The sequence below is a fragment of the Myxine glutinosa genome, chromosome 3 (genome assembly GCF_964187855.1).
Source record: "Myxine glutinosa chromosome 3, kmMyxGlut1.1, whole genome shotgun sequence".
Lineage (NCBI taxonomy): Eukaryota > Metazoa > Chordata > Myxini > Myxiniformes > Myxinidae > Myxine > Myxine glutinosa.
In genome coordinates this window covers 186,457,183-186,471,539 of record NC_136263.1, presented here as the reverse complement: position 1 = coordinate 186,471,539, position 14,357 = coordinate 186,457,183, and the positions used below count along the sequence as shown (strand labels likewise).

The 14,357-nt window shown below is 41.8% G+C and overlaps 1 protein-coding gene across 6 annotated transcripts in view; it reads right to left on the bottom strand.

The window, feature by feature from the left end:
• The window catches only part of LOC137424105 (uncharacterized), a 71,057-nt gene that overhangs the window by 2,809 nt on the left and 53,891 nt on the right, over window positions 1-14,357 (bottom strand). For all 6 annotated transcript variants that reach the window (XM_078774854.1, XM_078774856.1, XM_078774857.1 and 3 more), the window contains 4 exons: window positions 7,869-7,975; window positions 7,491-7,578; window positions 6,509-7,315; window positions 829-914 (listed from right to left, as the gene is read on the bottom strand). In XM_078774854.1, the coding sequence (XP_078630980.1) occupies window positions 829-914; window positions 6,509-7,315; window positions 7,491-7,578; window positions 7,869-7,975 (1,088 nt within the window). The remainder of the gene's footprint in view (window positions 1-828; window positions 915-6,508; window positions 7,316-7,490; window positions 7,579-7,868; window positions 7,976-14,357) is intronic.

Here is a 14,357-nt window from a genome sequence, read left to right as displayed (position 1 = left end):
AAAGTTGTGCGTTTGAAGAGACTTTACTGTATTCCTTGTTAATGGTAGTTATGGGCTGACAGGATGGCCTAGATACGCACACTCGCCTCTAAGCCGTCTAGCCTTGGTTTGAATCCCGACACAGCTATAAACTGTCATTCCAGTGTTTCATAGGCAGGGTGATTCATCAATGTTGGTGCCGTCCCTCGGATGGACAACTGCCAGCATTCCTTGGTGAACGTTAAAGATTCCATGGTGTCCTTCGCGAAGAGTAGGCGAGCTATCGCGGGCACCATGAGAAAATTCCAAATTCATGCCTTAACTAGTCGAAAGAGCAGGCCCGACCAGCTGGTTCGTGAAAGACTCGGGGCAAGCTTCCCCCGACTGACCTCACAAGAATAGTGGAATAATGGTGGCCGTAAAAGAAGATGAAGATGGAAACAATTGCATCACTTGTTTTTTTTATGAAAGATTTCTCAAGAGCCGGCTCAAAAAATAAGAGAAAATATTATTCCACGACAGGAATAATTCATAAAGACGTTTTAAAAAATGTTCCCCCCCCCCCCCCCCCCCCTCCCGAACATGGAATTGCAGAAACATGATAATGTCTGCGAATTAACATCTTTCCTTTTAATACAAGATTGAGGCTCAGGAAGAGCATATTTCTTCATCTTCAAACATACTGTACTTCCTTATTTGATTTGTTTCTCAAAGGGTCAAAGTTGTATTCTGTATGAGGGATTGCTAAATTGAGGACATGAAATTGAAAGAGGGTGAGGAGAGGAGAGAGAAAGGGGGGTGTATGGCTTAATAATAAATGTCTGACATATCAAACACGTGACATCATACCTCCTCATCTGTTATGCATGGCTGTTTTCCCCCTTGTCTGCATTGTTCTCCGTATCTCTTGTGTCCACGACCCCGTCGCCCTCGCCCTAGCACGACCATCAAAACCAGTCATTGTTATTGCACTCAAACTCAGCCCAAGTGAGCACACATCTTGCCCTTTTAGTTGCAATAAACACACAAAGAAGAAGAATCATACAGGGCAATGTAATAATAAAATTAAAAAGCGAAACAACCCAAAATATAAAATTATCATGAAATGTTATTCCAATTACAGCTTTGGACCATCCATTTATATTATGTGTGCAAAATGATACATACCCCCCAATATGTCCAATATGTCCTTCTTTCCTCCAGTCTCCTTTCCGTTTTCTCCACACTCCTTCAACTCTAACCTTTTTTTTTTTACCCCTCGACATTTCCCATGTACGTAATATGCAAATAGAAATTTGAATTTGCAGCATAAAATGAGAGGTGGTCCACCTGGTATGTTCGCATTTTAGTTACTAAAAAAGTATTATTTTTGTTAAACTGCACGGTATATGTTATTTCCCTTTAGCATATCTGACATTTTAATGTTAGCTGTCGTCAGTAATAATAATGACGAGATATCTGCGGTCACAAAGCGATCGCCAAGGGCACCCATGGGTCCAATAGACCATTTCACTAATGTACGCATAAGACCTTTACATTTGTACATGGCCGGCCGCAACCTCAGGCAAACAAAGGAAGCTGCGGGAGCATGATGCACACACACAGTGCATATGGAGAAAGTGTGTTTACTCGTGCAGAACTTTTTGTTAATCGAATCGCTGTTGATGTTAGACAGACATGAGTCACAACTTGATAAATCCAATCTAGACAACCTAACCCGTCAGATACTTGTCAAGTTAACTTGTAAGTTGTAAACTCAAACACAAGTTAGATAGTTGAGACATTACAGCGAGTTTTATCGTTAAAAGCAACCAACCAAATTAATAATCTCATTAGACTCACCTTAACTTATGTTTATAGAATTTTATAGAATTTACACGAACCATTACATTAGCCCCCTCCCCTTCCTATGTCTATGTAACAGAAATTTGTTAGATAGAAGTTCTAACTTGTGAGATGTCTTAACGTAACGTAGACACAACAGAAGAAATTTTAATTTTGTCTAACATGTCTAACTTAGGTTCTAACATGTCTAAATTAGCCAAGAAGGCTGCAAATAAAGAGGTAGCAAAGCCGCAGGAGGCATACACGAAAATGTTCAGAGATCACTTGGATTCGGAAGAGGGTCAGAGAGCGGTATTCAGGATTGCAAAGCAGATAGCGAAAGAGAGGTGTGATGCGATGGGGGTGAGTTGGTTGAAGGATGAAGTGGGACAAATCGTTGTTGACCCAGATGGAATTAAAAGAAGATGGAAGAGATATATGGAAATGCTGTTGAATGCAGAGAATGAATGGAATGGTAACATAGAGAGTAACCCAGTTTTAGGACCGGCAGAGAAGATAACCAAGAAGGAAGTTGAGGAAGCGATAAAAGCAATGAAGAGTAGAAAAGCGGGAGGGCCGACGGGAGTTGTGGGAGATATGTTGAAGGCAGCGGGAAATTGGGGTGTGAAGAGAATGACAGAGATCTGTAATCTGGTGGTGAAAGAGGGCCGCATTCCAGTTGATTGTCAACTGATTACCCTTGTCCCTCTATACAAGGGGAAAGGTGATCGTCTGGACTGTTGATCGTATCGAGCGATAAAGTTATTAGAGCATGGAATGAAGGTATTGGAAATGGTGTTGGAGAGGAGGATAAGGAAGAAAGTGAAGATCGACGAAATGCAGTTTGGACTTATGCCAGGAAGAGGAACGACAGAAGCGCTTTTTATTGTAAGGCAGTTGCAGGAGAAGTACATGGAGAAGAGGAAGAAGTTGTTTCTTGGGTTTGTTGATCTGGAGAAAGCATTCGACGTGAAGTATTGACATGGGTATTGAGGAAGTTTAGGAGTGGAGGAATGGTTGATCAGAGTAGTGATGGCAATGTACAAAATAGCACGCACAGCTGTAAGGACGAAGGACGGGAACAGTGGTGAGTTTGAGGTGAAGGTGGGAGTGCATCAGGGGTCGGTACTAAGTTCACTACTATTTGTAGCTGTGATGGAGGTGCTGGCTCGGAACGCAAAGGAGGATTTACCGTGGGAGTTATGGTATGCAGATGATCTGGTGTTGATTGCAGAAAGTATGGATGGACTGAAGGAGAAGATGAACAAGTGGAAGGAATGTATCGAGACAAAAGGTCTGAAGGTGAATATCGGAAAAACGAAGGTGATGGCAAGTGGTAAAGCATGTGGTGAGGTGGAAAGAACTGGGAAGTGGCCGTGTGCTGTGTGCAGGAAGGGTGTCGGAGTGAACTCCATTCAATGTACAATGTGTGCTGAGTGGGTTCATCAAAAATGTAGTGGTCTGAGAGGGTCATTAACCAGTGTGGCAGCTACATTCAAGTGTAAGGTGTGCACAGAGGGAGCTGCAGATGGAGGAAATGTTGAGTTGGATCTTGGAGACAGCGTGTAGCTGGAAGGTGTGAAAACATTTTGCTACCTAGGAGACATGCCCGAATGGAGAAGGTGGATCAGACTCGGCGACGGTTGGTAGAGTGAGATGTGCATGGAAGAAGTTTTGGGAACTGAGTGGCGTGCTGACGAGGAGGGGAGTGTCGTTGAAGCTGAAGGGAAAGGTGTATGCTGCATGTGTGAGAGGTGTTATGATTTATGGGAGCGAGACATGGGTAATGAACGTAGAGCAGCAACGAAGGCTGGAAAGGGTGGAAATGCGAATGGTTCGGTGGATGTGTGGAGTATCGTTGAGAGAGAGGAAGACAAATGATGAATTATTGTGAAAGATTATGGGGATGCTGTGAAGAGAAACACGTTGAGATGGTTTGGTCATGTGTTGAGGAAGGATGAAAGTGACTGGTTGAGAAGAGTGATGGAAATGAATGTAGAAGGAAGTACAGGACGGGGAAGACCGAGAAAGACTTGGCTAAAGGTGGTGGAAGAAGAAATGTGGGCAAGGGGGTTAACAAGGGGAGATGTAGAAAATAGGGCAAAATGGAGAACATTGTCATGGGGCCTGCAAGGCTAACCCTTGCTCAGGGAAAATGGCCTTAAAATGCCTGTTGTTGTGTTGTTGTACTATAGCGTGCAATGAGTGTGAAACAATATGGAGACAGTGCAAAAGCTTGCCTGCACGAGCAACAGCAACTAGGAAGTGGGCACCGATGACGTAATGTGCATATCATTAGTGAATCGGCCTATTATGGTGATATTTTTTCGGACCGGCAAATGACCTTGACTTTCAACATTTAGGGCTAGAGTGTAAATTAAGAAAATGTGTCCCCTTCTACAATCTTTCCAAAAAAAACAACCTCATCAAAATCGGAGGAAAATTATTCAAGTTATGATAAAAAAATGTTTTTAGTTAATTATGTCACAATCTGAAAGAAGAAAGTCAAGGACACTAATCAAATATCAAGTGCACAACTTCAGTGCAGGTACATATTGGAAGGCCAAGCGGTATTTGAGATTATGCATTGGCAAAATTGAGCGATGACAAAAAAAACTCGTTATTTTATTTCAGAATGCCATTTTACCTGGACCTTTAACCCAGAGGGGATGATGTAAATAAAGGGTGAATCCACTTTGGTCGAGGCTATCCAGTGAGGGAAATTTTATTCTGATGAGACAAACCGTCGTCACGTTATGATTTAAATATTTAAATGTCTATAATTTTTTTTTTTTTTTTTTTTTTGTATACTGAATCGAGGCTCGTGAAAGAGCTAAGATTTGGTCTTAAAAGCGTGAAAGCGTGAAAGAAAGAGCGTGAAAGAGCTAAGAGCTGTCTATAATTTGGTCACAACCTTAAAAATTAGGTCAAGGTCAAAAAGATTGTCAATCTCACATACTTTGTATTCAATTATCGATGCAAAATATAATTCCGAAAGTCGCAGCCGAGATAGTTCGGAAATTAGCAGGAAGGAAAAAAACCCAAAAACTTAAATGGTGGTTCAGTATAAGAAACTGTGGGGCACCATTAAAAATTGGGGGCACTAATTGTAGAAACAATCTTTACAACTGGTATAAGAACTTAATAATAAATAATAAAAACACATTAGGGGAGCATTTGCCTTCTATTCTCTTCCCAGTCCTCAAATCTCTCCCCTTCCCCCATTCACCCCCCCTCGCCTCCTCTTCTTCCTCTCCATATTTTTTATCGATATTTCCAGCTGTGCCTTCAACACGCCCAAGTTTAACATCACAATTCATATAACACGTACAATATTATTTTACAAGCTTACCAACTCCTCCCCCAGGACAGAACCTCGATTACTTAAAATTCCATGCTGCACTATATCCACACTAAGAGACAGTAGAGACTAGAAAATGGTATTTGATAATTATTTTAACGTGTGGGGGAATACAAATTCATGTTTTCCTTTGTTATGGTTTTTTAAACGAGAGCAATGTGACTGTGTCGCCAATATACCTCCGCAAAGTCCCACAACGGGTAGATGCCCTCGTTCACTGTCCGAAAAATAAACCAGTTTTATTTAAATCCCTTCAGCTGTTTTCAAGTATCACATTTTCACGAGCAATGACAGGTTTCACATTGATTGGTGAAGCTGTTTCAGAGAAGGGATTTTTTTTAAATATCGGCTTTCAAGCTAATATGGCTGCCATACCACATGGCATATGACTTTTTAAAATGTCCACTCGACATATATGGGTAGGGGATCACGTTTGTGAAGTTTCGTGTTGATCGGATAAGGTTTGTTTTTCTATCCAAGATGGCTGACAAACCACGTGACCTACGACGTCATCACTTTCAAACTATATGCAACTGGGTGTTAGATGATATTGTAAAATTTCACATCGAGAGGGTAAGCGGTTTCAGATATTTAATTATTTAATATTTTCCTTTAATCCAACATGGCTGCCACACCATGTGACCAATGATGTTTTCGTGATCATCTTTTAATCGCCATGCCTAGTCAATGACACAAAGTTTCGAGTCAATCGATTTGGTGGATTGGGAGATGTTTTTTTTAAGGCTTTCGGTTAAATCCAACATGGCTGCCAAACCATGTGACCTATGATGGCATAAATTTAATATTTCAATACAAATGGGTCAGAGATCATGTGCATGCAATTTCAGATTTTTAGGATAAGGAATTTAATTTAAAAAATTTGCTGGTATACCACTTCAACTATGATATCATTATCATGCTTTTGTTCCCCATTGGGAGTGCTTGACAATGTGCCAAGTTTAAAAATTTTCCATTGAGCGGTTTCCGAGAAATAATTTTTTAATTATTTGCGTTTAATCCAGGATGGCTGCCATACCACGTGACCCATGACATCACAATTATCATAAAACATTCTGCACGGGTGTCACTCCTACCATGAAAGTTTCGTCTCAATTGGACATGTGGTTGCTGAGAAAAACGAGGTTTAGCCCGTACGGACGGACAACCCGAAAACATAATGCCTCCGGCCACCGTCGGGGGTTGAAGCATAAAAATTGTCAAAATTTGTGGGAGGTTGGAAATCAGAATATGTTGGCTTAGCTATCAACTATTTAAAACAAAATGAGATAATTACTGAAATCTTTCATACAAATGTGTGCATTTCTGTATACATCTTGCACCAACCTCGATTTGATTGGTTCTTGGCCTCCTTGTTGCCAACTTGCTGCATTTCCATTGCACAAGAACTTTCAACTTCTTGGAAACCACAGTTCCCATGGATGTTCTTTTCATCTTGGGGCCCGTTGCCTCCATCACCACTCACTTTTATCCCTCCGCCCCGATGGTTTCCATCATCACTACCGTCTTCTCCACTCCAACTGGCTGCAACTGTACTGTCCTCCTTTCCGAGAGTCCCAGTGATGCGGTCCATCTTCTTCACTTCAGCTAGAATCCCAGCAGTTTCATTCACATTCCCCTCCAGTCCTCCAATCCCCCCGGCTCCATTCAAATTTCTCTCCTTTTCTTGCACCTTATCAACATGCATATCTTCCTCTTCTTGTATCACAACAGCTCCATCCACAGTACCTTCGAGATCTTTAGTTTCTGACGCAACAGCTCGCCTGGGACCATCAACCTCAGGATCAATTAACTTACGGGAATTTTGGCTTTCATCAGTCTGATCCTTTTTACACTCTGGCAAACTTGTGCAAGCGATATCATGTAGTTCACGCTTCATGGCAATCTTTTCGGTTTCAGTTACTTCTCCTCCGTTTTGATCATCACACCTTTCCAAATGAGTTTCTGATGTTTGGGCTTCATCATTCATCACAATATTCGATTCCTTACCAGTGGATGTTGAAATGTCCGTTCTATGGTTTCCTATTGATACTATTGAGAGATTCTCATTTCCCACGGGACACTCAATTGCTTCTGAACTCCGAGGCATGGCAGTGAGAGCTTCACGTTCTTCATTGATAATGCCACGAGAGACTGAAATGTGGGAAGAGACAGCACTTTACAAGCGTTTTGATCAGCAGACATTTTGAGGCAAATTAAGTGATGGTACTGTGCATGTTTACTGCCAATAAAAGTACAGGAATGAGGAGAAGACAGTTTCTGTTGTGCAACGAGTTTTCAGCCATCGTTTTAAAAGCCCTGGACTCACCTGGCTCCGGCACATTGTTCTCAAGATCATCGATTTCATATTTTTGTGTCAGTTCCTCGGACACCGAAGCGTACGCGGTAGTTTGAGACTGCCAAGCAAACACAATGGCGCAATGAATTGTAGATAACTTATCCCAAAAATGTGTGTGTACATATATATACATTTTTAAGAAACATTTTTGAAGGGCAATTTAATCCCCTGATTGAATAGTTAATTACTTGCATTATATCAGGAGGTGAAGCAGCATGCTTGTGCTCCATTGCTTGTTATCTGGGTGTGCTCTATTCCTGGGTTTGACTCGACTGGTTCAGAAAATTGCTTGAATGCCTGGTACTAATGGTAAGAAAAACTACAAAAGTGAAGTTGATCCAAACCCACCTTTTCTATAGGTAAAAACTGTTGAGTTGGCTCGTCTGGCAGGTAGCAAGATGTTTGTACGGGAATAACCTGAGACATGCCATCATATGGTAATGCCGCCAGGTTTCCTGGAGAGTAAACGGCACGTTAATGCGACACATATAAAAAATAAACTGCAGAGCAAAACAATGAACAAACCATGTAGGTCCTCAATCAATCAAAAGTCAACCTCGCATACATTATATTCCCACCAATGGTGCAAAATATAATTCCGAAACTCCCAGGTGAGATAGCTTGGTAATTGGCATGGAAGGAAAAAAACACAACCTAAATGGTGGTTTCGTCAAAGAAACTGTGGTGTACCATTAAAATGATTGTAGAAAGAAACCCTACAACTGGTATAAGATCTTAATAATAATAATAATAAGTACAGATACATTCAAAGTACACCACCCCCATGCCAAATAAACAACATATCCTCCAGCGCACGGCGAATGACGCCGTGCAACACACAGAGACGGTATTGGGAGGGAGAGGTGCACAATAATCGATTGATTAATTAATTGCGTAATTAAAATAAATAAATAATTAAGACACTCTGATGTCACGACGTCGACTGACATGCCTTCGCCCACATTATTACATCTATCTATAATTCCAGTAATCTCTGTCTGTCTGTACGTTTGTCTGTGACCGCTGTTTCTCGACAACCACGGGTCCGATATACTTTTAACTTGCCAGGTATATTGCTGGGGACCCGAGGATGTGCCTTTTCAAGGTTTCATATTAATCGGACAATTACTTACCGAGCTATGTCCAAAAAACGATTCAACCAATCAGAGAGCAGCGAACGATCGCGTGTGCCGAACGTGGCGGACACACTCTGCCTCGGATGGCACATTTGAGAGCGTATTCATTTATTTCACGTTTGCAAACTATGTTGGCGTTAAACTATGTTTTACAACTAATAAAAACGAATTTGCGATTCATTCGCTTTCCTGCGCGTTTGTGCACGCGATGGCGATTTCTTTACCAAACTCCGGAAGCCGTTCGCTTTGGACCAAACCATTGCATGTAAATAGAGGGGGGGGATTGTCACCACTCGCAAGCCGTTCGCTTTGGACCAAACCATTTCATGTAAATAGAGGGGGGGGGATATAATTTTAGATATAGATATAGTACGGGCATGCCCTAGTAATTATAATACTTGTACCAATTTTGATATAAATCCATTCAGCTGTTCTCACGTTATCACATTTTTACCTGACATGACCTCTGACCTTTGATCTGTTGATGCCATAACCCAATAGGTTAATCTTTGCATCATATATACTTGTACCAAATTTGCACAAAATCCCATCACTTGTTCGCAGGTTGGGGTGGCAACATTTTACTTAACATGAACTCTGACCTTTGACCTCGTGACACCAAAATCGAATCAGTTCATCTTTACCACATTATACAAACCTGCACCAGGTTTGACTAAGATCCCTTCAGCCGTTCTTAAGTTATCGTGGTAAGAAAATAATTGCAACTTAACATGACCTCTGATCTTTGACCTCTTGACCCCAAAATCGAAACAATTTATCTTTGCATCATCTTACTATAATTCACCAAATGTCCGTCCGTCTGTCTGTTCGAAGGTACCGTAAAAACTGCTGAACCGATCGCAAAAATATTTTGGGTGGATAATCCTGGGATCTCCAGGAGTAAAATAGGCTATTTAGGTTTCCCAATTTCAGCTTTAGTCTCCAGCATTCTCAGGTTTGGACTCCCGCATAACATTCGCGTTCGCATAACGTTCATTGTTCTCATTGTGACGATGTTGTGTTCCCGGGTGCCGCACAAACGGCTGCACCGATCGCTGCACAGCTGCACCGATCAAACTCGGTGACCTCGGACAAAGACCTTTATAAGGACACGGTTAATCTCTACATGAGAGAATTCCACATAGTTATTTGGGCGGTGAATACGCTAACAGATCGCTGTCTCCATCGATCTTGCCAACGCCGTAACACCTATCGGCTCAAATCCTTTTAACTGTTGATTTGGTACAGTTACACGTATCGGGAATTTGGTACACGTATCGGGAGTACATACGACATAGTGATTGTGAACACGATTATCGATCACGATTCACGATCACGATCATAGTGTATCGATCACGATTTGAAACACGATGGAATAATATTTACCGATATGAACAGTGATGTGGCTTTTATTGAAATTCTAACGATACTGTTTAGATTTTGATGATTTGCGTGTGATATGATTCAACAGATGTTTATATGAATCGTTTAAAATAAAAAAAGCCTTCAATTTCTGATATTTTGCCTTTTCACTTGGGCTTCCCAATTGAAGCCCCGCCCATAGGGCGGGTACCGTTGCTAGTAATATATAATTACACCAAGTTTGGTGACAATCCCATGACTGGTTCAAAAGTTAACTCGGTAGCTTTTTAATTTTTTTACCTGAAGAATTTTTTCTTCAGAATTTTTTCAGAAACTTCAGAACTTCAGAAAAGAAGAATTTTTTACCTGAAGAAAGAAGAATTTTTACCTGAAGGGACGTCTGACATATGACCTTTGACCTCTTGATCCCAAAATCTAATCAGTTAATCTTTAAATCATTATACATACCTGGACCAAGTTTGAATTGGATGCCTTCAGCCATTCTCAAGTTATACAACCATTACAGACTTTGACGTTTGACCTCTTGACCTCAACACCTAATCAGGTCATCCTTGCATTATAATACATACTTGTACAAACTTTGGTCAGAATCCCATCATCGGTTCACAAGTTATCGCGGTAAGAGGAATTTACCTGACATGACTTGACCTTTGACCTTGTGACCCCAAAATCGAATCAGTTCATCTTTACATCATTATACATACCTGCACCAAGTTTGACTAAGATCCCTTCAGCCATTCTCAAGTTATCACGGCAACGATAATCTATCACGGACGGACGGACAGCCGGACAGACAACCTGAAAACATAATGTCTCAGGCGACAGTCAGCAGAGGCAAAACAATCGTAAAATAAATAATTTCTTAATCATTTGGCTAATATAGCATACCTAAACCACCAGTGTTTCATCCGAAGCTGTAACTTTTTGAAAATTAATTAAATTGATTAATCGAAAATTTAAATATAATTAATTGATTAATTGATTAGTAAATAATTGATTAACTGATTAATCAATAAATCAAAAATATCCTTTACAGCCACATCACTTGGTCGCTGTCATGCCAAAATATCAGCTTCCGAGCTCAAAAGGTGCCCGAGATATTGCCCAGGTGAGAAAGAAAATAAGCAAAAAATTAATAATGAAAAGAAATGCATAATAATCGTAAAATAAGCAAATTACTAATCAATTGGCTAATATATACCTAAACCACCACCGTTCATTGGAATCTGTAACTTAAAAAAAAATTAAGTCATTAATCAAATAATTAAATAATTAATCGATTAATTGATTAATCAATAAATCAAAAATACTCTTTACAGCCAAATCACTTGGTCATTGTTGAGTCCAAATATCAGCTTCCTAGCTCAAAAGGTGCCTGAGATAATGCACAGAGGAGAAAGGAAATAAATAAGTAATTAATCGATAATAATTAAGTAATTAATCAATTAATTGATTAATCAACAAACAAAAATACCGTTTTTTGCCCAACCACGTGCTCACTATTGTGCCGAAATTTCAGCTTCCGAGCTTAAAGGATGGCTGAGATATCACCCGGACAAACAAAAACAAACAAACAAACAAGAAAGAAACCTGAGTGAAAACTGAGTACTCCCTTTCAGCGCGCGTCATCGCCGGGCCCCATTTGGTATCCGGTGATGACGTCATGCAGCTCCTGGAGATGGAATAGGAAAGGAGTGGTGTCCAACAAGTAGAGCTACATTCAAAGTACACCCGCTCCCATGCCAAATAATAAATACCATATCCTCCAGTGCACGACATTGCAGGGGCAACTTCAGCGCCCGGCAATGCCGCAGTGCAGCACATGGAGTGGAATTGGGAGCGGTGTACAATAATTGGTTGATTAATTGCATAATTAAAATAAATAAAGAACAATTATAAAATAATTAATTTCTCAATCAGTTGACCAATAGCATTCCCAAACACCACTGCTTCATCCCAATCTGTAACTTTTTGAAAATTAATTAACTATATAATTAATCGAATAATTAAATAATTAAAGCCGTGTACATGTTTTAGCCTGGTGTTGGCTTAGCGGTTAGGGTGCCGGCTTGGGATCCTAGGATCCTGGGTTCGAATCCCGGTCGATCGCTGAATTAATGCCAGGGGGATTGACAGCCTGTCATCCTTCTGAGGTCGGCAAATTTGAGTACCAGCTTGCTGGGATGAATGATCATGGTGTGTACCCCGATTTAGAATAGGTACACCGTATCCCTGCGCACCGTAAGAGCGTGACCAAGGGTTGGCGTCAGGAAGGGCATCCGGCCATAAAAACATTGCCTCAAACAGGGAACCATGATTGTCATGGGGCCCGCAAGGCTAACCCCCGCTCTCGCGGGGAAAATGGCCTTAAAAACGATCATTCATTCATTCATTTCATATGTGTACAATAACAAACTAAAAAAAAAAAAAGAAGATATTAGGGGAGCATTTGCCTTGTATTCTCTCTCAGTCCTCCATTCCTCTCTTCTCTTCTTCCCCTCTCTCTTCCCTCCTCTTCTCTCTATTTCCCTCTCTCTACTCCCCCACTTATATTCTCCCCTCTTTTCTCCCTCTCTCTCATCTTTTTATCAATACTTCCAGCTGTGCCTTCAGCACTCCCAAGTTTAACATCACAATACATATAACACGTACAATGTATGTGTGTACAATGTACAATGTATACGTACAACAAAAAAAAAAAAAATATATATATATATATATATTTATATATATTGTAACGGTTTTGAGAAGTGTAACGAATCTGAGAAGTGTAACGGTTTTTGAGAAGTGTAACAATTTTGGAGGAAGTGTAACGAATGTGAAAAGTATGGTTTTGTGGTGTGTAACACCCTCGTAATGTAAATAATGGTCGCAGCCGTCCTCCTAGTTAATTCCATGAAACTTACACACAGGCCACGATATATCTTTTTAAATAGTGTATTTCCTTATTCCATGTAGGCTAAATATGTGTTTCCCACTAGATTGACTCTGCATTGTATCAAACGAAATAAGCGTAGGCCCTTTCAATTTCCCCAATCATCTCCGCTCTCCAAAGTTCCTTTCAAAAGCGGTGCGAGTGGTGTTCAATCCCGCAAGCCGCCATTGCCCATGTGCTCATCTCGGAGAAGAGGGGGGGTAGGAGCCGCCAACTCACAGGCGTGGCACGTCGTCATGATCGAAGGAGGAATCGGACAGCCCTAACAGCCAACCAGCACCGCGGTTAGCGACCCGGTAGGCGTGCCCTCGCAGCCGGCGGCTTGATTCCGCCCCGAGTGATAAAAGCGACTGGAAGGGACTGCTTCAGGAGATGAGCGAAGAGGTGACATACGAGAGGAGCGGTGAGCGGTGAGATGCGAGACGCTCCAAGCAAAAGAGGAGAGGTACTCGGAGAGGAAACCAGCTAAGGAGAGACGCGCTGAAAGGAGGGAGACGGCTCCACCAGAAGGAGAGGAGCAGGTGTGACCGAGCCAGCGTGTGACGTCTAGAGCATCGGCAGCGGATACGCGACGGAGGGTTTTCCCGCCAAAAATGCGAGGAATTGAGAGCTGCTGCCTCCGACCCTGCCTCCCTCTCCAGCAATCCACCTCAAGCCATACCTGCCTGCAATATCCCCCGTGTAAGTGTGAACGTCGTCTGTCCTAATCGTTGTCCTGGGGTTAAGTAAATTGAATAGTTTAAGCTAACGATGCACTGTGTGACTGCTTCTTCCATCCATTGCTGTAAATAATTTTGGTCGCTCTTTCTTTTTGCTTGTGTGTGTATAATAAATCTGTTCTTCCTCCGTACTCTGTCTTCTTCTCTTTTCCTTCTCTTTCGGTCGCTTTAGAGGTTTCCCGATTGAATATCTGTGGGGCGATCTGGTCAACGTTGGGGGAGTCGGGCCAATTGGGGATCCTGTTAGGTCGCGGTTGGACCATCCGCTCGGCCCATCGTAACATCTAAACCGCGATCTGTAACAATTGGTGTCTGGGAGTGGGATTCGAGGCCCGAACCAAATTTTTAAGAGGTGTAAAAAAAAAAAAAATTGGTCAAAATTACGAGCTGCCGAAATTGTTTTGTTTTATAAAACCCGAATTTTGAGATCGCGCCATGGACAATCAAGGCGATCGGATGTCGGTGGGGGAGATAGACGGGTTATGGGTAACCCAGGACTTAGGGGAAGAAAGGGAGGAGGAGAGCAATGAGGAGGCGGTTGAGGGGGTATCAGACGCACAAAATGGCGTCCTCGCGCACGAGGTTGCGGGCGCGCAAAATGGCGCCTCGCACATGGCTACGGCGGCCGCACCCGCTGCACAAGTGGGAGGGATGGCCCAAATGC